Source organism: Astatotilapia calliptera, chromosome 10 (genome assembly GCF_964374335.1).
Source record: "Astatotilapia calliptera chromosome 10, fAstCal68.1, whole genome shotgun sequence".
Taxonomy (NCBI): Eukaryota; Metazoa; Chordata; class Actinopteri; order Cichliformes; family Cichlidae; genus Astatotilapia; species Astatotilapia calliptera.
Window position 1 is genome coordinate 28,069,445 of NC_137431.1, and position 24,605 is coordinate 28,094,049.

The 24,605-nt window shown below is 39.3% G+C and overlaps 1 protein-coding gene and 1 long non-coding RNA gene across 3 annotated transcripts; one reads left to right on the forward strand and one right to left on the reverse strand.

The window, feature by feature from the left end:
• Nucleotides 1-8,622: 8,622 nt before the first annotated feature.
• On the forward strand, nt 8,623-23,590 carry LOC113030676 (uncharacterized). 2 transcript variants are annotated; one of them, XM_026182330.2, is made up of 13 exons: nt 8,623-8,794; nt 8,931-9,732; nt 14,190-14,256; nt 14,333-14,443; nt 16,074-16,205; nt 18,610-18,819; nt 18,904-19,053; nt 19,181-19,243; nt 19,351-19,408; nt 19,514-19,639; nt 19,726-19,840; nt 21,513-21,664; nt 23,175-23,590. In XM_026182330.2, exons 2-13 carry the CDS (start codon nt 9,250-9,252, stop codon nt 23,299-23,301), a joined length of 1,794 nt encoding a protein of 597 aa, XP_026038115.1. In that variant the 5' UTR covers nt 8,623-8,794; nt 8,931-9,249; the 3' UTR covers nt 23,302-23,590. The 2 variants fall into 2 exon arrangements, with proteins under 2 accessions (XP_026038115.1, XP_080163441.1); XM_080307315.1 differs by having other exon boundaries at nt 8,651-9,732.
• On the reverse strand, nt 22,251-22,707 carry LOC145431467 (uncharacterized). Its single transcript, XR_013911777.1, has 2 exons — nt 22,635-22,707; nt 22,251-22,526 (listed from the first exon to the last, which is right to left on the reverse strand). It is a non-coding gene; the product is annotated as an uncharacterized LOC145431467 (long non-coding RNA).
• Nucleotides 23,591-24,605: the final 1,015 nt, after the last annotated feature.

Consider the following 24,605-nt stretch of genomic DNA (forward strand, 5'->3'; position numbering starts at 1 on the left):
TTAAGAAAACAGTAATATTGTAATGTCTTGCCCTGAAATAATTTTTTCTTAGGTGTGAAGTTCAGCTCCTAGGCAGATAAAATTTAAAAAAAAAATCATACCTGGTTTAAATTTGGTCGAGGTCATCTTCTCATGGAGTTTTTCCTAAATTTAAATTCTGGATACTTCTACTTGTTCCTCCTCGATGTGTGGTGGCTCTCCTGCAGTGGATCCAAACTGTAACTGCTTAACTTTTGTTTTGTATTCTCAGTTAAAATGGGGAGCATCGACCACATAAGTGACGCCAGCACTAAAGTACCACACCGTCTTTAATTGGCCACCAGGAGACGACTTTTCTGGGTGCAGAAAGACTTGGAGGGAGGGATTAGCCCTCACCTCACTTTCTCTTCGACCGCAATGCTTTCCTGACGACTTTATGGGCTCAAGCGCTAGTTTCAGGGTCAAATTTTATAGTCAATCTAAGGGCCTGAAAGAAGGATTATCCAGGATGTGATCACTTGCTCCGCCGCTCTCTCATCACATCTGGTTTTAAAATACCAAGATTGCGACAGCAGGAGCTCTCAGCTTGTAGCTTGATAATTTTGTGACGCGAGGGTTGGCTGTGGGGGGTGAAAAGGGGTAGACGGGAGAGGAAGTAAAACAGGAAATAACCAAATGAGAGGTAAACAAGAACTTTAAAAAAAATGGGTTCAAACTAAGGATCCTTTTGGGACATTTTTCCCTTGTTGCTACACATCCTGCTCTTCTCACCAGTTATGATTCTTGACACAAAAGTTGGATCAATTCAAAAGAAAACCTGACGTTTGTTCACCTTGAGGTTGACGGTAAGGTGTGAGTGGACAGGAAAGGACTTCCAGTGAGTGATTTAAAAAAAAAAAAAAATATAGAAACAAGCCCCTACCGAGGTGAACAGTAAGATTAGACCAGTGAACTTTATGCCAGGTATGGTTTCTTTGGGGGGTGGGGGCTTCTGTTCAATGCTTCTGTTTTTTGCCTCTAAACGTCACTCAGTCCAGTCTGATGGCGTGATGTGGAAGGTACCATGAGGCCCGGTGAAGGTCAAGCGGCTCCCAGCTGAACTCAGGGGCAAGGTCAGAGTGATAAATGGAGGGGTGTGGCTCATCGGGCCAAACAAACCACAAATAATCAAACAAATACTTCAGATTATTTATATGCACTTGTGTATCAGGGGTTGCACTCATCACATAGGGGTTTTTAGAGTTACATTAACTATCATTTAAATTAAATATATATCTTGACTAGAATAGAGAGGATCATTTTATTGTGCAAAATTCCAGTTATTATGAAAGAAATGAAACTTCTTACGAATTAATCAAATCAGAAAACAAAGAATTCTGCGTATTATGCATTAAATGTCCTTTTTTTGTTTCCTGTAAATTCAGTCTATGCAAAACAAATGTTGGTGCATGTATAACTGAACTAACATCAGGTCATATCAAGCTCACCCATCCCTCATATGATGTGCTCTTTGCACAGTTTTCTAGGAATCTGTGTTTATCTCTGCTCTACATTTCAGTCTTATTACTGAGTCTTAGTTTTAATTTTTTTATTTATTTATAATTGCGTAACGATTAAAAATAACTTCATATTCATTGTTAGTTTGTTTTAGTGCACATGGACACATTAGAGCTGAATCAAAACTCACTAAAAATCCATTTAAATGGAACATCGCGCAGCTTACAGCTAACAGGCATGAAGCAAACCGCCTTATGTTAATCCAGAGTTTTTGTGTCTTTGCTTAAAAATCTAAATTGTTGTCTCCCTCTTTTTGGCAGCTTCCGCCAAGCTGTTGTATAAATGATAAAACATAATGTAACAGTAGTACAAGTTGGAGCACAGAAAGCTTCTGAACTCTTTTGCCCAGATTATTGATGGGATCAAAGTGACTGCTCGTGTTAGAAACACATTCTGCATGACAGCTCAAATATTTTCTCTCTGTGAGTCTGATCATCACAACTTGTTGTGAAGGGGGGAGTTAAAGAAGAAGCCTGTTAGCTGAGCAGCAGTTTGGGTAAGAGGAGGCGAGCCGGGCAGCTGAATGATGGGCTTGTTTGTCGAGGTTGGCTGGAGTGCGTCAGGGTGCTTTTGTTACTGCAAACATTCCTCGCTCTTTGTGTTGCTTTTCTGCATCTTTCAGCTGAATTTCTCCCACTTTCTCTTTTGATGATTCTAATAGTATTAAAGGAATTACGATATCAGTTTATCAGCTGTTTTTTTTTTTTTGTTTGTTTTTTACATACATGTAGAGGGTTTAAACATTCTCCAAATCCCAAAAAAATCAGATCCATCCCCAGTTAAGGCAGTGAGTCTGGGCTACCTTAACTCTATGCAAGTAAAACCGCGCTTCTCAGCATGTATTTACACACAAGGTGTTTATATTCATGTTAAAGACAGAACTACAGTTCAGAATTGTGAATGTTTTTATCCCAGATTCAGGTTTCAGAACTTTACAACTCTCACGCACAAAAAAATGGAGTGCATCTAGTCTCTTACACTGCAAGGAGGTGTTAATAATAGGACGTTGTTGTTTCAGCACCCTACGCTGAAGAAGACGCGTCTCAGTGGACTATCTTCTTCCCCACTTAAATGTCCTCAGTGTCTGGTCTGCTTCTGGGATGACCTCTGAGATTGAGATTAATAAACTGGGCTTGAGTCTAACAGCTGGTTTAAAGTCTCCACTTTCACTGCAGTTATAATCAATAAGTTCCACTCTACTTAAAGTTACTGTCCCACTGTTTCTGCTCCTTTCATTTATTTTAACTCAGCCCCATCTCTTGGTTTTCTGTGAAGCTAGCGGAGCAGAATGAGCCCTCACCTCTTCTCTGCCGCCCTCTGCTGTCAGGCCCATCCATTGCTTGTCCACTCTGAAGGCTGTGCAGTTGAGATTAAATATCTCAAGTCTTCAGCCAGCGTGACCTCACCCTCCGCGAAATGTAGCGGAAAAAACTGACAGGTACATTTGTTTTCTTGTGTTTGGAGGAGGGGACGGAACAGAAAGAATTTGCTGTGGGAAAGTGTGTGCTTTTTTTTTGTTTGTTTGGGGTTTTTGTGTGATACCCTAAAGTTGAGCCTGTCTTCATAGCTTGCATAAATGCCATCTTGTTGACTTTTTCCTAAGAGGACTTTTAGAAGATTGTTCTGAAGCTTTTTTTTTTGGCCTGGATTTGGCCTCTCTGCTAACAGGATGTTGAAGTTTAGTGGCTTCACTAATAAAATTCAGTCTTAGTTTTGAAAGCGTGGGAAAGATGTTTTAAAATGTTAAAAAATTAAAATATATAAACATTCCAGTATCCTTATATAAAACTGACCCCAATTTCAAAACCTCAAATCCTTTAACCGTTTTTCATCCCCTATTGGCTCATTTATTTTTGTTTTTTCATAGCCAGGTGACAACAAGCCACATTACTTTCATTGCTTGAGAGCATCACTGCCACATGAAATCATGAGTAGTTTAAATGCATATCTTTCTACATCTATCACTAAGTACGCTCTGATTATAGAAGACCATGAATTCATCCTCTTTGCTCAGGGTTTGATGAACTTGTTAGGAAACCGTGTGTGTAATGTCGCGGTTTACTGTAAGATGACGAAGCTATGAGACTGATTCTGAAGAGGATCACAGTGTGCTGTTTATTTCTATGTGATATTTTTCAAAGCATCAGTTTTCCTTTCAGATTTTTCTCATATTTATGCCTCCTGACATGGCTTGTGATAGTTCAGCTTCTAAGGGTTGGTAAACCAAAGACTGATTGCAGTAACTATAGTCAGATTCTTTTCAGTCTTGTCTTAATGGCTTAAAGTTACCCACATGTCACCCCAACTAAAAACCTAACTAACCTCCCATTTTGTCGTCCTCTCTATAAGCTCACCAACACTGGGATGTACTGGAGGAAAGCCTCTGCGTTCACACAAAGTGGACAGAAGTTTGGGATCAGTTTGTTAATTAAGGGAAAAGCTAATTTTTAGCTCCATAGTTTTATTCATGGGCTCCACCATAGTAGCTTTGCATGATTCACGGTTCAAAATCATCCTTGTTCTGTAACATTCAAGGGTAAATTTAAAAAAAAAAAATGTCTGAACGACATTTAACATGAGCACCATTGTTATGACAGAAAATCAGGAAAAGCACAATTGACCCCCATTAGTCATAAATTATTAATTATGTTTAATAGATGCCTCCCACCAGGTGCAATCTGCTTGAAATCAAAGTGGTTATCCCCGAGTTAAGGGTATTGCATGCCTAACCTCTGGGCAAAATTCAGTGCAATCACCAGGCATTGCTTTAATAATTCTACTTCAGTGTAACTGCAAGGTTTTTATCATTTTAATCTCCTTGATAATTACATAAGCAAGACGTTTCTGTTCATCAAACTAGACACTGATGTACTTGTCCTCTTGCTTTCCCACAACTTTTTCACTGTTTCTGTTCTGTTCAAGGCAGCTTTTTTCAGCTTTTCTGTTTTATACAAACTGTGAATCAATTGACTCTTGAGGTGTTTCAGAAGAAAGCTATTTCTCTTTGGCTGTTTTGCGACTGCAGCCTAAAGATTCTCAACAAAGGTACTTTGTTTTAAGACAAAAGCATTTTGAAGTGACCCTAGACCTTTTGGGAGCAATGTGCTTTATCTTTTTAGCACAGTGGCTGAAAAGTCATTGCTAATGTTATGTTTGGACGCATTAATACGAAAATCATATTAACTTCTTATATGTAAGGTTGTATTTTAACCTTGGAACACCTGTTCTATGGTTAAACTGGGAATATGGTCATTTAATCCACCTTTGAACAACACTGGATCCATTGGACCAGGCTAATGCTAGCATAGGCTAACACTCGTCTAAGCTAGTGGTAGCATAGGCTAATACCAGTATAGTGCGTTCTATTGTCTTGGAAGTCTGAGCTGGGAGTGATGTCATTTCCAGTAGTAAAGTCATAACAGCAAGGAAAAAAAAAAAGGATTTGTGTTGCTCCTTGGTAAGGTAGAATCATGCTTCAATAGCAATACAGGGAAATGTACCACTGCTGTACTTGCATGCATACAGTTTGAGCAGTGCTCTGCATATGATTTATTTAGTGGCAGTGCACATTAAAAGTTTCATAGTTTTATCACTTTTTACATTCCCCTGGATAAAGTCAGCCCTGTTGGGGCTGCTCAGACTTTTCAAGTTGATAATGTGATGTCAGGGTGCTGTGGCCAGCTGAAAATTCTGACTTCTAATTTTAAAGTACAATGGAATGCACTATAAGCTGGTGGCAGCAGATGGTAAGCATGATTTCAAGTTAATATACACAAACACTGCTATAAAATAATGCTAGCATAAGCCGTTGTATGCTAGGGGTAGCATAGCTTAACACTAGCATAGGCTAATGCTTTTTTAAAGTAATGCTAGCATAAACCACTATAAGCTAGTAATAGCATAGGCAAATACTGGCTTAGGCTAATGTTCTTATGCTAGCATAAGCCAGTGTTGATAAAAGCTAACAAAGTCCTACATAATGCTGAGTAATAGCTGCCTTTTTCTTTTTTTTTTTTTTAAATGTTGTTGTTAGAGACAGAATACTCCATGTTAATCATTTAACATACACAACAGTGCTATAATATTGAGTGGCTGTAGACTGTGAGTGATTGAAGCTTCAAGTTAGCCCTTAAATGTCTTTTCGCAAACTGTTAAGTTTCCATGCTAATAATTTAGCTTTGGCTACTAATTTGTTATTTAAAGAGAGAATTTAGCGGCCAATTTCTATGTTACTGTCATGTTTATGTTATTTAAAGGTCAAAGTTGTGGATTCTTGAAATACAAATGAGGACAGTGGGGTCTCTTCAGGTCTTGTGACAGAGGATGTGGTAGTTTGCTGCTTTCTTTAGTCTCACATATCCATATATCAGGTTTAAACCTTCTGTTTCTGACTGGAGCTGGAGGAGGTTTAAAATAAACTTGGTTTAAAAGCTACGATGGGTTTTTAAATTCTAACCAAATATTCTCGTCAATTTAGATGAAGATTATGTGTGCTGGATTTGGGAGTAAATTTAACATTAGAAAACAATATTTTGCTGTTTCTTCTGATGAGATGTCAATAAAATATATTTAACCATAAAGATACTGAACGGGTTAGAATATTGAGCACTGCAAAAAGGAAAACTGTGTTGCTGGTACTGATTTTGATCTGTGGACAGTGAACCAAACCTGGTCTCCAGTGCCTTGTGAAAAATCTATTTGTGACACCCATAAAAACTCAGTTAAAAAAAGAGCTAAGATGGCAGGCAGTGTTTACAGGTTGTGGCTGTATTTGTCATGTTTGTTGTTGTCATCCTCAAAGAGAAATTATATTTCAGTTTTTTTTGGTCTTCACAGCAATCATTAAGACATATCTAATAGAAGCAAGATTTCAGAAGGTATAAAGTTGGCCTGTGATGCTCGTCTGTATTTCTATTCTTATGTTTTTCTCAAGTTACTTTGCATGATTCAGGGTTCAAAATAATTAGTATATGCTGTATACTTGGCTCTTGAGCAGTGATACTTCCTGCCCCTTAAAATGAACTTTTCCCCTCCCACAAGTGGGTGGGGCTTCTTTACTAGGGATGTCCACCAATGAGATCATACACAGCCAGGTGTGGGAAAAAAAACATTTTAAAACCAAATGTTTAAAGCAAAACTGATCCTGTTATACATAATTATTCAAACTTTGATCATGTTAAGAGCAAAGAAAATAGATGACAGAAAATATGGAAGAGCATACTTTAAACAATCGGAAACAAACCACCACACGTATATAGACATGTCTTCAGTACACTTTATTTGATCCTGCTGAAATTATGGCATTTATGTAATAAATATTCTAATATTTTGCATTTTATAGTATTTCATTAGTACTTGAACCATTCAAATGTCTCTCATAGGCTTAAGTTTGTTTGCAGTGTTTTCATCGATTTAGCGAGATGTGTCTGTTTTAGAAGTTTGGATTGAAATCTTTCTGTCCATATCACTGGCCCTTCCTGATTGACTTAAATGCAGCACTTTCACAACCTTTAACACTTCCTGCCCTGCATTATTTTTGATAACATTCTAATTTTTCATACATGTATATCAGGATTGATGTATCTGTCCTTTCTTTTTTGTAGTGTGACCGTTCGTTTTTTTGTTTTTTGGGGGGGGGGAGGGGTTGAGGACATTTCCTATCTGAAAATGAGACTGGAGTGTTTTATGAGATAATATGAGGAGTCATGTATTGTTGCAGCTTGTGAATTCAGAGCACCCCTTTAAAATTCAATAAATTTGATTTGGTAGACTGTTTTGAACAAGTCTCTGCTTTATTTTTTTATTTATTGGACATTACTTCTGCCCATTCTTGGTTATGTTGTTGTAGTGTAAAATTATGGCCACCCAGAGGTGCTGCTGGCTCAAGCTGAGCTGCTGGAGTTGCACTGTAGAGGCTACATTAAGGCATTAAAGCTGGACTTCTTTAAAATAAAGCATATTTTATATGCTTCTTTACATGTGGGGGCTATGGAGATTAAGTTACATTTAAAGTCATTTACCACTGTTAAGAAATCAAAGATATTTTAACAGAATACCATAAGAAATTGCCCTTTTTTATATAAGTAATTTTAAATGATTTTGGGACATTTTCTAAAATGAGTTTAATTTGAAGTTTACTGTGACATAAAATCTGCATCTATGGAACTGTGGGTAAAATATGATTTATTTATTTTTTATTTTAGTTGTTGAGTTTGAACTTAAATTAGGCTTAAAAAAAATTACGTTTTTTTTTTTTGGTTAGAAATTGATCGCACTTACTGTTTCTGTCACAGATTTTGATTCAGGAGTCTTTTAGTTCTTTTTCATATACTGTTTATGATATCTGAAGGGATGGCAAACAAAAAGATGAAGTTTGAGGTAGTATGAGGTTGTATTTGTACAGGCTGGATCAGCCCATAAATTCCACCGATGAAGACAAATAAAAACAAAAACAGTCAATTACATACAATATAATAATAAAAAAAAAAATAAAAAAAACACAGTTCAAAGTGCAGTAATGTGCATATTTATTTCTCTTCTTTCTAAAAACAACTGATATTACACCACCAGAAAATGTCATTTACACTAATGAAGCTATCAGTGGAAGGACAGTGTGACAGTTATATTTGATATTTTTTGCCAACATAGCATAAAAACTGCAGAACGCTCAAATGTCAGAAAGACAGGTTTAGTCTGAGCAAGTTGTTTACACAGAAAAAGTCACAAAATTCAAAAAGCTATTTTAGCGTAGGCAAAAAAACCCTGATGAGTTTCTAGCTGTAAGCTCATGCTGTTTAAGGGATATTGCTCATTGTGACTAAACATTTTTAAAAAATTTGCATTTATCTCATATCAGCTACATTATACAATATATAAGCATAAATTATAAAATTACTTGTGACTTATCCTTTCATTTTTCATTTACTGTAAAGTAACTATGATTTCATAAAGCTTAAAAATGTACCAATGAGGACCGTGATCACCCCCACCAGGACCGCCAACCCCCCCAGAGACAAAACACTTGAACAATTCTGGCCCCTCCTCCTGTTTCATGTTTTCCCGTCCCCTTTATGTCCCAAAATAAACACACAAACCTGTTGCTCCCAATCTGAAGAGGCACATTTTAGCTCATACACCACGCTGGGCAGCAGGGCCAGCGGGGAGGGTAAAACGTCCAGGAAAATTCAGTAGTAGATGCCCTGCCACGGAGGAGGGTGGCAGAAAATCATTTGCCACTTCAACTGAATTCCTTTGAAAGGTTAATTTGATCATCTCCTACGCGCACTGAGAAAACGATCTGCCCGTGCAGCACATAATCTCTTTTTCCAAGATGTCATTGTGCACGAGTTTTCCATGACTTATAAATAACAACTCTCTGCTCTTGCTTTGGCCAGATGAGAGGGAAGAGTAAGAGAACACGCATGTTGAGAGAAATCCTCCATGGAGCTTGATGGGACTTCAGTGAGTTGCGGTCAAAGGAGTCTGTCTGCAACCTCCTTTTGAAACGTCCTGTGACTTTACTGGAAAAACTTTAATGGAAAACGTCGGATGTCCTTGAAACACTTTTAGAAGGAGTGAGAAGAGAGTGCAGACTTATTTGATTGGTTTAATTTGAGGGGATAGGGTAGAAGTTGAAGGTTTGCTTTAGAGATTTTTGCTGAGGCCCCGTTTCTGGATTGAAACTAAGGGGCGTTGAGGGTTGCTGAAGAAACCATGGATGAAGCTACAGAGCGGGGTCAGGAGGCAGTGATGAACGAGGCTCTCGTTCACTTCGAGGCCACGCTAGAAGCCGCTGTAAGGGAGGTGCACGTGGACGTTAGTGCTTTCAAGCATCGCATTGAGCAGAGGATTGAGGAAATGTGCATTTCCAATGGACCTTTGGCTGAGGCAGTTACCAGACTCCAGGAGGAGAACCTGCAGCTCAGGGCCAAGCTGGAGGCCCTCAGCCACCTGGTGGAGGGTCTCTCAGGGGTGAAGACTGAGGCGAAAGGGAAGAGCAAGGAGCAAAGACTAGAGAACGGCCATATACAAATTCAATCCAAGAGCCAGGAGGAGCAGAAGGGTCTGTTTAACTCTGAAAACAACCAGCCGGGTCAGGCCACGTCCTACGAAGCGTCTGGGCTCAGTGGAGGATCGAGCCAAGCTGCTACCCCAGCCCCTCCTCCATGGAGAGCAAAGAGAAATGCTGAGATTAATGTGAGTATTCAGCCTGTATTTCCACTGAATAAAGAAATACGTAGTAGAATATGTCCAACCCTGTAAGATCAGTAATTAGCAGTGGCAGTGGTCTCAGATGATTAAAAAGAACAACATGAGGGAACCACAGAAGACTTTAGGGGTACGTTTGTGAGTGTGAAGACTTCAAAAACATAAAATCAAAAAGCCTGATGCTTTTTTCTTTAATCTACTTATTGTTTACACATCCAGATAAACTTTGTCATATAGCGTAGCCAGGATTTCAAGGATAGTTCTCTTTTCTCTCTCTCCACATAGACTGTTTACCTGCATGCTACAGCCTGCATCACTTGTCACCCTGCTGACAGGTGATTAGGTGACTCCAGTCGCAAATTAAGACGCTTCTAGAACCAAGAAATGTGTCCCTAGCCTAAAGGTTCTTCACATTCATACAGGTTATAGAGCAGCAACAATTGTAGTATCTCCACCAACAAGGTTGGGTGATGGGTTCTGTTATCTGTTTGTTAGCTGGACAACTCATCTCCATGTGTGTGGAAATTCACCAGAGGTGGAGTGTGACCCTTTGGGGTTGACCTCCAAAGTTAATTTTTTTTTTTTTTTCAGGAATATTAACCTTGACACACAAACACACATACATCAAATTAAAATAAGAAAAACTGGCAAAGACAAACTGAAAAACCCCCAATCTGCTTTTGTATTTTAAGGCTGTAGTAAAATAACCATCTGAAATGCGATTATATGCCACCTGCCTTCACAAATGACAGCTTTTAGTGTTGGAGGGCACCGACGAACTCAACGACAGGCACGCCTGACCCCGTCCAGCATCGCTGTTAAGCAAACTCTCTCCACATGAATGCTCTGAGCTCCTTCCAAAATTCTTTTTGCATTGCTGCAACATCCCTCTTAACTGGATGCTTCTTAACAGAAATCACATTTGTGTACAATCATTTTATGCAGCCATGACTGCATCATGAAAACTGCTCCTTTCCAAATAACCCTTAAAAGAACAGATGAAGTAAGCCTACCTGATCTCTGTTCATGAAGAGGACACAGCTGAGGGATCTATAGTAAGCCCTCTACACTGTAAAGAGGACAGAGGTCTAGTGGTTATCACTGATTATATACTAAGGTGTCTTTAAGGGGGAAAGAGTTCAATTAATCCTGGTTTATCTTATACAGGGCTTTGGTGTAGCCATTGAATTAATCCTGTTGAATTAAGCTTTCTTCTGATTGGCTGTCCCTCACAAACAAAAGATTAGAAAAGCTGGAGCCAGAGCTGTGTATCTGGGATGACCATATTAGGACATCCATCGTCACTGATATCACAGAGAGCCAAGAGTAGAAAAAAACAGCCTGAAATTGAGTATTTGGAGCAGATTGAAGCCTGAGCTTTTCACTCACAGGGGTTACATTTACATTCACTGATCTCAGTATTTAAAACTTTATTACTATATGTATAAACACATATGACAGAAGTTTAGAAAAAGCATAATAAGTTCATGTTAATAGTCCAGTAATAACAGAGTAATACCATTCAGTTTAATTTAAGCACTAATGAGATTCTGTGTAATCATCCTTTTTGAAACTAACCCCACCACAAACACACACACTTACCCTCTCCCCCACCCCCCATTCTCAGCCTTCTCATCCTCATGACCCGCTTTTATAAGAGCAGGTCCTCCAAAGGGCAAGTGTATTTTTGGCTTTGCGATTCAAAAGAGAGCTGCAGCTCTTCTGAGCTTCTGCATGCTCACCAACAACTGCAACTTTCTAGCACACATAAGCACCAGCAAACATGCAAGCAAGAGAATCACGCTGAAGTGATCGCTTGATGCACAATCAAGGGCGAAGCGGATTTAATGAAAAGGGCACAAATAAGAACGGCACGCTGCACGACACGCTTCCAACGGCGGCCTCGGTGCACGTACGAGGGGGGATTGTTCGATATAACTCACATGCACACTCTGATGACAGGTGTATAAATAAATCCACATCCTCTAACCACTCAGGAACCTTGTTTCCCCGCCAGTCCAAGTCTCAGATCTCCTAATGGAAAGTTGAATTGCATCTATATCCCTGTCGGATAAACTCTCCCCCAGCACAAACCCTGAGAGAGACAACCAGCTGTCCCGCCAAAGTGCTCGCCCTGCCAGCATTTCTGTTTGCTGAGGTCACCTGGTCTTTTCCCAAACATTGATCCCCCACTAGTCTAACACACAGCAGACCCCCCCCCCCCCCCCCCAAGTTTTTAAATGATCTCACATGATTCTTTACTCCATCATTTTCAACTTTAACAAAGAGACTGTATATAAAAGATGGAAGTAACTAACGGTAAATCACTCACTGTGTTCTGGATATGGATATGCAGACTTACCGCATTTTTGGGGGGCTTTTATGTGGAATTTTTTTACCAGAAGTGGCAGCAGTCAATAACAAAGTGTCAGTGTCAATAAAGGTGGCCACGCCCCTAATGTTAAGCCTCATTATTCAAAGAAAATCCCCCCCAGTAAAGTTAGCTAAAATTAGCTATAAACATCAAACCCTTCTTTTGCACCAGACTATTTATTTCTGATGTAAAGAGATTGATGGGGTTTCACTTCCTTTTGGAGGCAACCCCAAGTGGCCACTAGAGGACCTGCAGTTTTCAGCCTCTTTCAACTTAGTCTTCTTTTTTCAGCCTCAGAGATGGCTTCTTAACTTGCTTGATCTGCCGTCACTCTTCATATTATCCAGGATAAACAGTTAGTAGGACTGGATAAAATAAATCTGGCTCCATGGACGCTCGGATGAGAGACTGTACTCGAAAACAGTGGCTGTCATTCAAGTAGTTATTGTTTATTGCCAGAGCCACATGCCTTAAGATGTAGTGTCTTTAGTGACCAGCAGGAAATCTCTGCTGTCAACACCAGATGTTCATACTCAACTTCAACTTCTTAAATAATACCTATAAACACCCGGCAGACTGGAAACAACACGACTGGAAGATATCTGAAGAATCTAAACACACACTTAATAAATACTTTTTAAAATGCTTTGCATGAGTTTTCTATGAATCAGCTTGTTAGTAACTCTCACTGCACGTTGAAAATGAAGTGACTGATACATGGAACTAAAGAGAACATCAAAAGGATATTAAACCAAAACAATGAGGTTAAAGAAGTTAAAATGCTATATAGAGCTGAGTGGAACTCCAGAAGGGAGTTATAATCTATCGTTAAGAAAAGTGCATTAGCTTGATTGCTTGCATCCATTCATCCATCTTGTTAATTTTTCTAGAGCTAGGTTTTCAGGGGGCTGGAGCCCATCCCACTTGAGACTGTTTGAGAGGTGTAGTGCACTCTGGACAGGTCACCAGTCCATCACAGGGCTAACACAGAGACAGACAGATATTCATGCTCACATCCACACCTTCAGCTAATTCAGGTAAATCACTGGGCTCGGGGAGGAAGCCAGAGCACCCCCTGCAAACTTGAGCCCAAGCTGACCAGGAGGTTTGAACCTATAATTTTATTTTCTTTGTTGTAAGGGATAGCCACCACTGTGTTTGTGTGTTGGTATCTAACCAAAGCATGTTTCTAAGAAGGAGGTTGTTGGGTGTAAACCCATTTAGAGGTTGCAGATACTATCGAGGGTCAGATGGAGTCAGACATCAGCTACTGTGGAGCCTTCAGATGATCATGGTGCTAATCTCCCTCTCGATGACAGACTGGATATATACGCTGTGCTATGAGCACTGCTCGTCTCTGGAAAGCAAAAGGCTCCGGGGTGGGAGGTGGACTGAATACAGGCCAAAGCTTTGTGCTGATATACTTAGGTGCTGTTGAAGCTGCTCAACCTAACTCTCGTTTCCAAAGCATCCATTTGGGGCTATATTGGGACGTAAGAAGAGTGCAGCGGAAACTCTTGCAAAGGGGCTGATTGCAAAATCTAAAATAGCCTCTCAGTGGGAACACGGGTTTGTTGGCCACAGCTGTCATTAAAGGAGAAGCTGTCAGCCGTTAACAGCTGAAGATCACACATCCAGAGAAGTGAGCACAGACACGCACACACACAAACAAGTTTGCGATGAGTGATAAAGGTCTAAAATTAATTTTAGCTGTGCACAACAAAAGCAAACTGTGAGAGGTCCAGTGAATAAAGTTACCAACGCAAATGTATAAACACAATATAAACACTGTATATGTTGCATAACTTGTTTAACATGCAAATGATCGACTCATTTGCTCCTCATCCCACCCCCTCATGCTTTCCAAAATGCTAATGTCCAATATCTCCACTCTTACAAACACAGCCACATGAAGCAACGATGATTTTATTGGACGTTCCCTCAAAGTGATCATTGAACCCTGAAAATGCTTTAATCATCAAAAAATCCTCAGTAATGATAATGTTAGTTTATAATTGTTCATCGAAATAAAAGAAGTGGGTGTTTTGACTTCTTTGCCTCACCTAAACAGGGAACTGAAGCAAGAGGGGAGAAGAATATCGCTCATGTAGCCACCACCGCGCAAGAGAAACAGGAAGGTAGGCAGCTTCACCTGCACATCCAGACATTTTACTCTTCAAGCTGGTTTCATTGTTGGGTTCGTGTTCTCTGCAGACCCTGATGTAACCCAGACTGCAGAAGCTGCTCCTCAGTCCCACCGAGCTCTGACCGCCATCACCAAACCGACCTCAGAGTCTTCATCTGTGGAAACGCCCAGCAGGCCCGGTCAGTTCATGTCCTTTATGGTTGGATTTACAGAAAGACATTTAAAGTGATCTTCAGCTCAAACTTGAGCTTTTATGTTTCATCTGCTACACTGACGTTGAATAATACCAGGGAACAAAGTAAATGCATGCAAGTCTAAAAAACCCGAAATGATATCCACAAAACCAAATATTTTTCTGTATTTTGCTTGCAGTGTTTTGTATATACCTCACAGAATCCAAAATATCCCATTTTAAAATGCATTTCCTCTCACTGGTTATACTTATTCCATCTTATTTCATGCCATAAAACCCAGATGTTGTTTGCGCTTGCAGATATTTATATTGGCATTAAAACTGAGCTGTAAAACTGTGCACTGCAGTGGATTGTATTTACAGTTGTGATCAGAAGTTTATGTACACTAATCTTGGGGAAGAAAGTCATGGTAATTTGTGTTTTTTAGTGCTGTTTCTTTTTTATCTGTTCTTTTATTTATACATACATGCTCACTAATATTTGGTTAAATGCACGTTGCTTTTGATATCCATCAAGCTTCTTTACATTCACGACTGAATATTTGACCCCTCTTTTTGGTAAAATTCATTTAAATTGGTTGATTTCCCACGATCGACTTTGTCTTTAAGCATAGTCCACAAATGTTCAATAGGTTGAGGTTGATCTTTGGCGAGGCCATTCAAGGAACTCAATCTTAGCTAACCAGCTCTAATGTGTGCTTGGGATCATTGTCTTGTTGGAACACTCAGTTTCAACTATACAGCTGTTTATTTGAGGTGAAGTTGAATTATTTTGAGGTAGTTTTGCTTTTTTCTTATTCCATCCACTGTTTATAACGTACCAGTGCCTCTGGCAGCAAAATAGCCCCAGAGCATGATGCTACCACCACCATGCTTGAAAGTTGGTACGGTATTCTTAGGTTTGTAAACTTCACCCTTTCTTTGTCATTGTGGCCAGATAGCTTAATCTTTGCCTCATCTGACCATAAAACGTTTCTTCAGAAGTCAGTTGGCTTTTTGACGTGGGCAGCTGCAGATTTGGGTCAAGCTTGAAGGAATCGTTTTTGGAGCAGAGGCTTCTTTCTCTGCACCGTTTCACTGTGGACAGAGGTGCTGGTATTCCAACAGTTTCATGTTCATGGCAGGCTTGAGCCTTGGTGGTTCCTGGCTTGTTCATGAACATCCTAACCAATTTCCTCTCTCTCGGCACATTGGTGGGACATCCATATAATTTATATAGAATTTTTGAACTAATAACCTTGGAATCTGCAGTTGTTTAGAAATTAATCAAAGAGACCTTCCCAGCTTGTGTAAATCTACAATTCTCCTTCTTCGATCTTCACTGAGTTTCTTGGATTTTCGTCTTGTTTTGAGTATGAGATGAGTGCTATCAAACAAATCCTTAGCATGGCATGGCAACTGTAAATGCACAATTTTTGTTTTTTTTTTCAGTGTCAAAAGCCAACTCTGAAGTTCCATGTGGGGAACCTGTCTAATATTGTAGACTAGACAATTTACCTTACAGTAAAAAGCACCTTGAGACGACTGCTGTTGTGAACCGAACACTACTGACAACAACAACAAACTACAACAAAAGCCATCACTTCCATTTGGACTTTGGATTATTTCTTTTTCAGATGCTGATGAACCCCAGCCTCATCTTCCGGTGACGGCCATGACAACTAGAGCCAGTTCAGAGGCAGCTAAACCCGCTCAGTCTGCAGCACCTAAAGCAGCAGGCGAAGCCGGAGAATATCCTTTTATAAGAGGTCAGTTAGTTTCTCTTTATGATTATTTGTTAGGATGCTAACCTTCAGGACATGGACACACCTTATAATACAAAAAGTATCAGGTCAGGGCGCCTGGAGGAATTTAGTCCTCAATTAAATATGAAAATGTCTATGCATAAGTGGCCTTGATTTTAAATACAGAGAGCAGAAGTTCACCTGTCATTCAAGATATACAATTTAGCTGATACCATGAAATATATGAAGTGCAAAATAAACACATGAAGTCATTTTTAGTTCTTTAGTTTTAATTCATTGACGAGGTGGCGTCTTTTTTCACGGTCCGTAGGTATTCAGCAAACTCCTGGATCAATTTAACTTTCTGTTGGTTACAAAATCCACCTTTTTTTTAGCTTAGTTATGATTTCATCAGCGAAAACAAACTCACCTACGACAAAGTGAGGAAAACAGAGTGAGGCAGCATCCGTGTCAGCAGTATCAGACGATCTTTGCACCCCTATACTGTGACAGAGAGGTGCAGTACTTTCAACAAATCCATTCTTTTTTTTCTTGGCTCGACAAAACCTAAAGTCACACTAAGAGACAACGGGTACGCTTTCTGTTCCAGGCTCTGAGCGCTCTATGTGTAATTTCATCGTTCATGTGCTCAAAATTGGCCTGCTGAGTGTTGCCTACTTCAGTCAGACACATCATCAGAGGAGCAGGGGATAAAGATACCCAAAAAAGATTTTAAAAATAAGAATGAGACAGCAAAGGGTGATGGAGAGAGAAGAACAGCAAGAGAGCAGCACTGCAGAATACCTTTAATCTTTTGATCTATTTATTCTACTCTCACTGCTGCCATTTATTTCTAACAGGACAGCTGTTTAGAGGTAATCATTCAATTTAACACTGAAAGCTACTCAGTGTGTATTGCTCTAGCTGCTAGAGCAATACATGCTGCTAGCTATTACCTTTGGATACTTCATGCTAGAGTCTAGCATGAAGTATCCAAAGGTAATAGCTAGCATTAGCACAAAACTTAATTAAATAATTGACAAAAAATAGTTTCCCCCTTTTTATGATGGTATGCCAACAAACATGCTGATGTTTCCACCTTGTTACGTTCGTTAGAGCTTGAAGCGAAATATAAGCGAAATAACATCAGTGCCAGTTTGCGCTGCTGTAGCTTAACCACACGACTTCCTTTTATTTAGATAGTAAATTATAGATCATCAGGTAAATCCAATCCAATGCAATCCAATCCAATTTTATTTATAAAGCACTTTAAAATACCCAGCACAGGACCAAAGTGCTGTACAGAAAATAAGTTAAAAACAATAGAATAACAGAAAACAGCAAAAATAAATAAATAAAACACCTAATACATGAAAAATTAAAACAGCCCTATATTAAAAAACAAGATAGAGCAACATAGATTCAACTAAAATAAAACTAAAACTAAAACCAACATCTCACACGGTGTCAGGGGTCAGGGTAAAGAGGTGGGTTCTCAGGAGTGATTTAAAAACAGGCAGAGAGGAGGCCTGTCTAATCTCTAAAGGGAGATTGTTCCACAGTTTTGGAGCTGCTACAGCAAAAGCAGGATCTCCTCTAAGTTTACGCTCAGTCCTGGGTACATTCAGGAACAGCTGTAGTAAAAAATGTTCCTGCAGCAGAGAATCTGTATCACACTTACAGCATGCAAAATATGAAAAGGATCATCAAAAATGTGGTGCTTACAGATGATTTCACACAGAAACTCTGAACATATTTTAACACAGCCAGCTCCGACACTGTAAAAAAAAGTTTGTTAAAAAACTTTAAAATGGCAGCAGAAATAAACTGTAAAATCCAAAACAGTAGATCTCCGTAGTAGAAACAGTTAGTGGCTGTAAATTAAGAAACAAGACATCATTTTAATTTTTACCGTCATAATATGTAGACATATTTTTACTGTGAACATATTTTTTTCGCTAACATTTTCCTGCATATGCTACAATGTCACAAGTAAGAGTTAGTTTTTGTCTGAATTACATATTTTACAATTATGTCTAAAACATTTCTACAGAAAGAAGATGTCATGTTTGTTAAATCATTTTGATTTCAAGGTAACATATTTGTATTAAAACTTTAGCAATTAGTTTATTAATTAGCTGATTGACAAACATTTATTCAGCAACTATTTTGATTAACGGTTTCAGTTGCTTTCAGAGGGAAAAATGCAAAACACTGCTTTTAAGATTAGAATGAAAACTTTCCTCTTTAAAGCTTGTGGTCAGGCCTGGATCAGGGCTCTGTGTGGGTTCAGGAAAACCTAGTCTTGACTTTTTTTTCCATTGTGAACCCAACAGTGGAGAAGTGTCTTTAAGTGTTTTACACTTTAGGTTTTTTAGTGATTTAGGTTCTTTCCTGTTTTAATGCTGTATCATCTCCATCTGTGCAGGTGGAGCGAAGGAACAAAGGCCCCAGGCATCCCAGGATCAGTCAGCCTCTGTGTCTCAGACTCTCCCCCATCTTCCTCTCACAGTGTTAACCAAAAGCAGCTCTGACACTCCTGCTTCATCTAAATCTGATCCCAAAGCGGTTTCAGCGCCAAACCCTTCGATGCCAGAGTCACCGACGATAAAGCGCTGCGAATATCCATTTAGACGTGGTGCGTGCACTGCCGAAGTATCAGCAACGGTGTTTTGTTTGGCCCCCTATTTTTAAAACACGCTTTATTTCATCTCCTCTTTAGACACCAGTGAAGCCAAGCCCCACTCGCCTCTCTCTGCCATGACCAAACCCAACACGGAGTCTTCTTCGTCTGCTTTAACGGTTCAGTCTTCAAGCCTTTCAGCTTCACAGGACGCTGCAGTGAAACCTGGAGAGTATCCCTTTAAACGTGGTGAGTCTGACCGAGGCCGTCTGCTTCTCATCTGTTCCTATTTCCATTATTTTTACAGTTATTATTACCTGTTATTTATTTTTATGTTGTATCTTCCTTTAACTCTTGACTCTTGTTTTCAATTTAGTGCCAGTACTTAAGACACCCAGCCCCAGTTTAAAGAGAAGTGTGAGCTTCCCTCAGTCTGCAGGTAAAGCTTCTTCAGGCCTATTAAAACAGATAAAAGAAGCTTGTGAGTTCTCTCTGGTTATGCCTACTCATCACTTGTTGCCACCCCCCCCCCTTTTTTTTTTACAGAAAAATTACTTCCCTCCAAATCAATCATAAAATCTGGCTTCTCACCTAATTTGGAGAAGTAAGTTTTGATCAACAGCCCTGATTAATCTGAATGGCTGCTTCAGTCAAACTTCATCCAACTCCATCCTGATGTTTCGTGTTGTTGTCCGCTGTTTCTCCACAGGAGAGCGAACAAGCCAGTGGGGGGCGACTTTAAGCAGGACGTGATGAAGTCCCAAACGCTTCCACGCTCCAATGGCGCTCAAGCAAAGCGAGCCTTGTTTGAGAGGATGAACTCAGAGCCTATAAAGTAACAGAATACAAAATAAGTTCTGCTTTTTCACCTTTTTTCACTCTTTATTCTGCCATAAAATAAGCTGTGTTTGTCTCCAACAGGCCAAAAGACTCGAAGCCTAAACTGAAGCGGTCTCAGAGCTTTGGCGTGTCCAGTGCCAGTGGTATAAAACAGATCCTCTTGGAGTGGTGTCGCTCCAAAACCATTGGCTATCAGGTATGACAAGCTGGATATACATTTCTGTTCTCTTCCAGTTAGTAGCTCTAAAACTAATTTTTCTATCATTATTTTTAAAACTTGAACATTTGAATAGCTTCATTGTTTGTGACAGCTGGGGGGAAAAATAAAGGTATAAAACTACCATTCTGCTCCAGTACTGTATCTGATGGTTATTTCCACAGACTGTATATAAAGGATGGGTGTAGTCACCATGATGTCACCCACTGGTTTCTGGACGACAGACATCTAAAAGATAGATGGAAAAGATGGATCTGTGGAAATGCCTTGAACCTGCATTCTTTTTAACAGCCACCAGGGGGAGATAAGTTTTAGTCTCACTGAGGTTGTTCCAGAGTTGCCCGCCATATCCTCCTGAGAACCAGCCGATTCATTTATGTCCTCTGTAATGGACATTTGTTTTTGGTCTATATCTTTTGACTTATTTGAGCTATCCTAATAAGTCCTGATCGAATAAATAGAAGACATCCTGGTCTTTCCATTGATATCTCTTGTGTTTGGGTGGACTCTTAGCTCCAAAGAGGAAGGAAATCACAAAGTTCAATGGGAAGCCCTTTTTTTTTTTTGGATGTGATACAATCACTGGTGCTGTGGAAAAATGTGTATATTCCCTGATAGGTTGACAATATTTCCTGGAGGTTTCTGGCTCTCACTGGGTGAAACTAGGTTCAAAGAAGGTCTTTCACAAAAATCTTCCTAGTGGTTGTATTAATTGCGACCAGATTGCCCCTGATGTCTTTAGTTTTTTTGTGTTTGTCTGCAAATACTTACTAACAAGTAGCTGAGCAATAGTAAAACTTGAAATAGTGCAATGCAAACCGTAAATCAAGAAGGTTCACCTTCAAAATAAAAGTTTCACTTTAGTGCTGCGACCAACATGTTTCAAAAGGTGGAGCTTTTACTTGGAAGGCAAATTGTCTGCGTTTTTGGTCTGTGTTGCACTTTTTCAAGTTTCACTACAGCTTGGAGTGTAGCTAGACGGTGTTTTAGAGACGTCCATCACTTCCATTCAAACTATGACTGCAGTCATTTTTGCCAGCCAGTTGGAGAATACATACCTTTCGCTAGCAACAGGAGTTTCCAGATGGTTGGGGGCTAATCTATAGATCTGTGTGACAGAGGCTTTGGCAATCATTTTTGCATCAACCTCCGCCTATCACTTAGTTGGTTGGCAATTTTTCTTGTCACTTGGTCTTACACTGTCACTGTGAGTTTTACAATGGTGGACAAGTTAACGTCACATGGTTAGTGGTCACATATCTGCAAAACATCAGTTAAAGACAGTAAAGACACTGCTTTCAGCACTGATCTGAAAACACCAATCTCAAGGCGTCAGAATGGGATCTGGCAAACCAGTGGTTGACCTCTGGCTGCTGCACTCTGGACTCATTCGATTTGCCAACATGAAGTCTTTTTCAGGTTGCGTGCTAAGTTATCAGCTACCGCTAGAAAGCTTGGTTAATAAGCTGTATCCATAAAGAGGTTCATAGCAAAGCAAAGATTGAACTTTATGGACGGGCGGTCTTCACCTCTTGAGCTTTCTGGCTGGTAATTTCATCAGGAAGAGATACTGTGTATTAGTGAATATTGCCAGCTTTGCTCTGAGTGAATAAATAAATGAAAAAGAAACACATGACTGTTTTTCTCTCAGAACATAGACATTCAGAACTTCTCGTCCAGCTGGAGCGATGGGATGGCCTTCTGCGCCCTGGTCCATTCCTTCTTCCCTCTGGAGTTTGACTACAACTCTCTGGACTCTTCAAACCGCAAACACAACTTGGAGCTGGCCTTCACCACCGCAGAGTAAGCTGGCTCGAAGAGCCACTGAGTGACTGTGCAGTGTGATAAAAGGTCTGTTTTAGGTGGAATAATAAATTGCTGAAGCCAGGAGAGGTGACACTCTTGCAACAAAAAACTAAATTTACCAGGTTTAACCCTGTAACGTCAAGTGTATCGTGTTTGATGCATGAATTTATGAGAACGTTACATCATCAGTGTAATTTTTAACTCTAACCTACTTTGGTTTGTTTAAGATTTAAAAACTGTGAGGAATAAATTGCCCAAGTGGTTGGCTATAGCAATTATTACAAAAATTAAAACTAATATATGCATTCTGATACTTACAGAAGGCTTGATAAACAAAATTACAATTTTCTGCCAATTCAGTTCAGGTTTTACTGGATTAAAATAATTAAGGGAAAAAAGTTTGATATATTTGGAAATATAAAGTCATAAATTTGTGAGAAAACACAAGGGAGATTGGAATTTTAAAGCCTTACATGTGAGAAGTAAATTCAAAGAGTCTCAGTGAATATTGGACTTTCCCCCCCATAAATGTATAACCTTATTCTCAATGAATATCACTCTAAAAATGATTTCTGGATTACAGTTTTTCCATCCATGTATTTTTTTTTTAAATTTGACTTATTTCATTTACGTAGCATGGCTCCAATAGGAAATCATAGCAGTGATTGCTTTGTTTTGCTAATGTTTTCAAACACAGTGCTAATTGCTAAGTGTCTAATTTGTCAGTTAATAATGATTCAAACACAGGCAGGTTCATACTGAGCACCAGTGACAGGAAAGAGTCTGGAGACAGACGGCGGGGTCAGTGGGACAAGTTGGGATGGAGGCAGATGATGTAGCGAGCCCTAAAAGAGAGCAGCTGAAAGAAGAAGATAAATGTATCAGTTTAAGCACTAAAAGGACGTTCATGGTTTTGGTTAAAATGTAACCTTTTCCACTTATTTTGTGGGCTTGTTTCCTTGGTTACCATAGTGAAGCATCCTCTCTCAAGAATCCCACTAGTACTTCCTGTTTCAACATCACTTTCAGCATTAGCATGACTGTTACAAGAAAAAGAAGGGAAAATTTAATACCCAAACAAATAGATTAATCTTTCATCACTAATTGATAGTTTAGTCATGAAATTAATAATAATTGATAAATCATTAACTTTGTTTGTGTAGTGAAGATCACCCTTTGAATAACAGCACTGTCAAAGGTGTGGCCACTGGAGATTTATTCATTACATTTATTAACTCTTTAAAAAAATTACATGAGAGGGTTCTTTTGTTTGCTTACATCCTAAACAACTTTGAACTATGTAAACATGACACTGGCAACAACAGCCACTAGTTTACTCCTATTTTACGTTGCATTGATTTGCTCATAAAACATAATAATCTACAGTCGTACACATTTGGATGTGCTTTAAAAAAAAGAGCGGCTGTTTTAGTTTTTGTTTATATGCAAATACATTTATTGCTTATTGAACTGCTTTCTGTTTTATTCACCTTTATTTCTGTTTCAGAGAGCAGGCTGACTGTCTGCGTCTGATCGAGGTGGACGACATGCTGGAGATGGGGGACAAGCCAGACCCCATGTGTGTGTTTACATACGTCCAGTCTCTCTACAACCACCTGAAGAAGTTTGAATAACTCTTGAATCAGAGCACGTCCCGAAGCCTACATGGCGCTGACCACGGTGTGCTGTGAACACTTTGAGCCTAAAGTGAAGCAAGCTAACAGGAAATCTCAGTTGTCTGTGGCCAATCACAAATATGTTCATCAGTTTTATACTGTGTGTGTGTACCTGTACTCACCTGCTTCCCACAGTTTCTTCAGCATTTATAGTGGATTTCTTAAAATATAGTTTCCTGTGGCTGTTTCACATCAAATAAGGACACAAACATCACATGTAATAAAAGGAAGCGTTGTCTGCAAATGAGCAATGTCGTTTTCTTATTATTATTCTTACTTTAGACCCGGAAGTAGGATTCGTCGCGTCATCACTGAACAACCGGATAGGCTGCACACTGGCTAATGTGCATGTGGGGTGTAACTTACTGTAAATATACTGTAAATATTGCGATTATCAAGAATCCCCCCCCCCCTTTTTGGCACACTAACATGTTTCAGATCATCAAAGAAATTTTATTGATAGACAAAGATAACTTGAATTAATCCAAAAAAAAGCTATGGAAACCTACCTGTCCCTATGTGGAAAAAGTAATTTCCCCTAAACCTAATAACTGGTTGTGCCACCCTTCACTAAGAACTGCTTTTGTAACCTCCTGGATGAGTCATTGATTATGTTGGCTACTCCTTGGAAGATTCACCACTGTTCCAAGTTTTCTCCATTTGTATATAATGGCTCTCAATTTGTTTCGCTGGAGTCTCAAAGCCTTGGAAATGGATTTGTAACCCTTTCTAAATTGGTGATGTCCCTAACTTTGCCAGACAGGTTCTGTTTAAGTCAAGTCTTGATTCAATAGATGTGGCAGTAATCAGGCCTGGGTGTAGGTGGTAAAACTGACGGAGGTTAATTCATTATTTAATTTGTGATTTAAAATACGGGAAGAAATTAAGCATCAGACTAACTAACCTGAGAAAAAGGCTAATGAGATTTAAGATCTTTATTAATATTTTGTTTTCCTTCTTATAGAGGCATACTTATTTGGTGCAAGTCCATTCAAGGACGGTATTAATATATAAACAAAAGTTTATATTAAGTTTATTTTGATCTCTTAAAGAATGCTAAAAACAAACAAACAAACCAACAACTAACAAACCCAAAAGATGTATTTTACGATTTTCACAATGTTAACGCTTTTTAATTTCTGTGGTGCCTTTGTTGTTTCAACATAAACTTACGGTCGGTGAGCGATGCTTGGCTTCCAGTCATGTCAAGGATTTAAAATTTGTACATTTGTGAGCTAAGACAAAGACGACATAATCAGTAA

Excerpts from the sequence above, each read along its gene's own strand:
- LOC113030676 (XM_026182330.2), top strand. The coding sequence starts at position 9,250 with ATGGATGAAGCTACAGAGCGGGGTCAGGAGGCAGTGATGAACGAGGCT. Across the intron at positions 18,820-18,903 it reads CGAATATCCATTTAGACGTG|ACACCAGTGAAGCCAAGCCC; the intron begins GTGCGTGCACTG and ends TCTCCTCTTTAG. Across the intron at positions 19,409-19,513 it reads TTCTCACCTAATTTGGAGAA|GAGAGCGAACAAGCCAGTGG; the intron begins GTAAGTTTTGAT and ends GTTTCTCCACAG.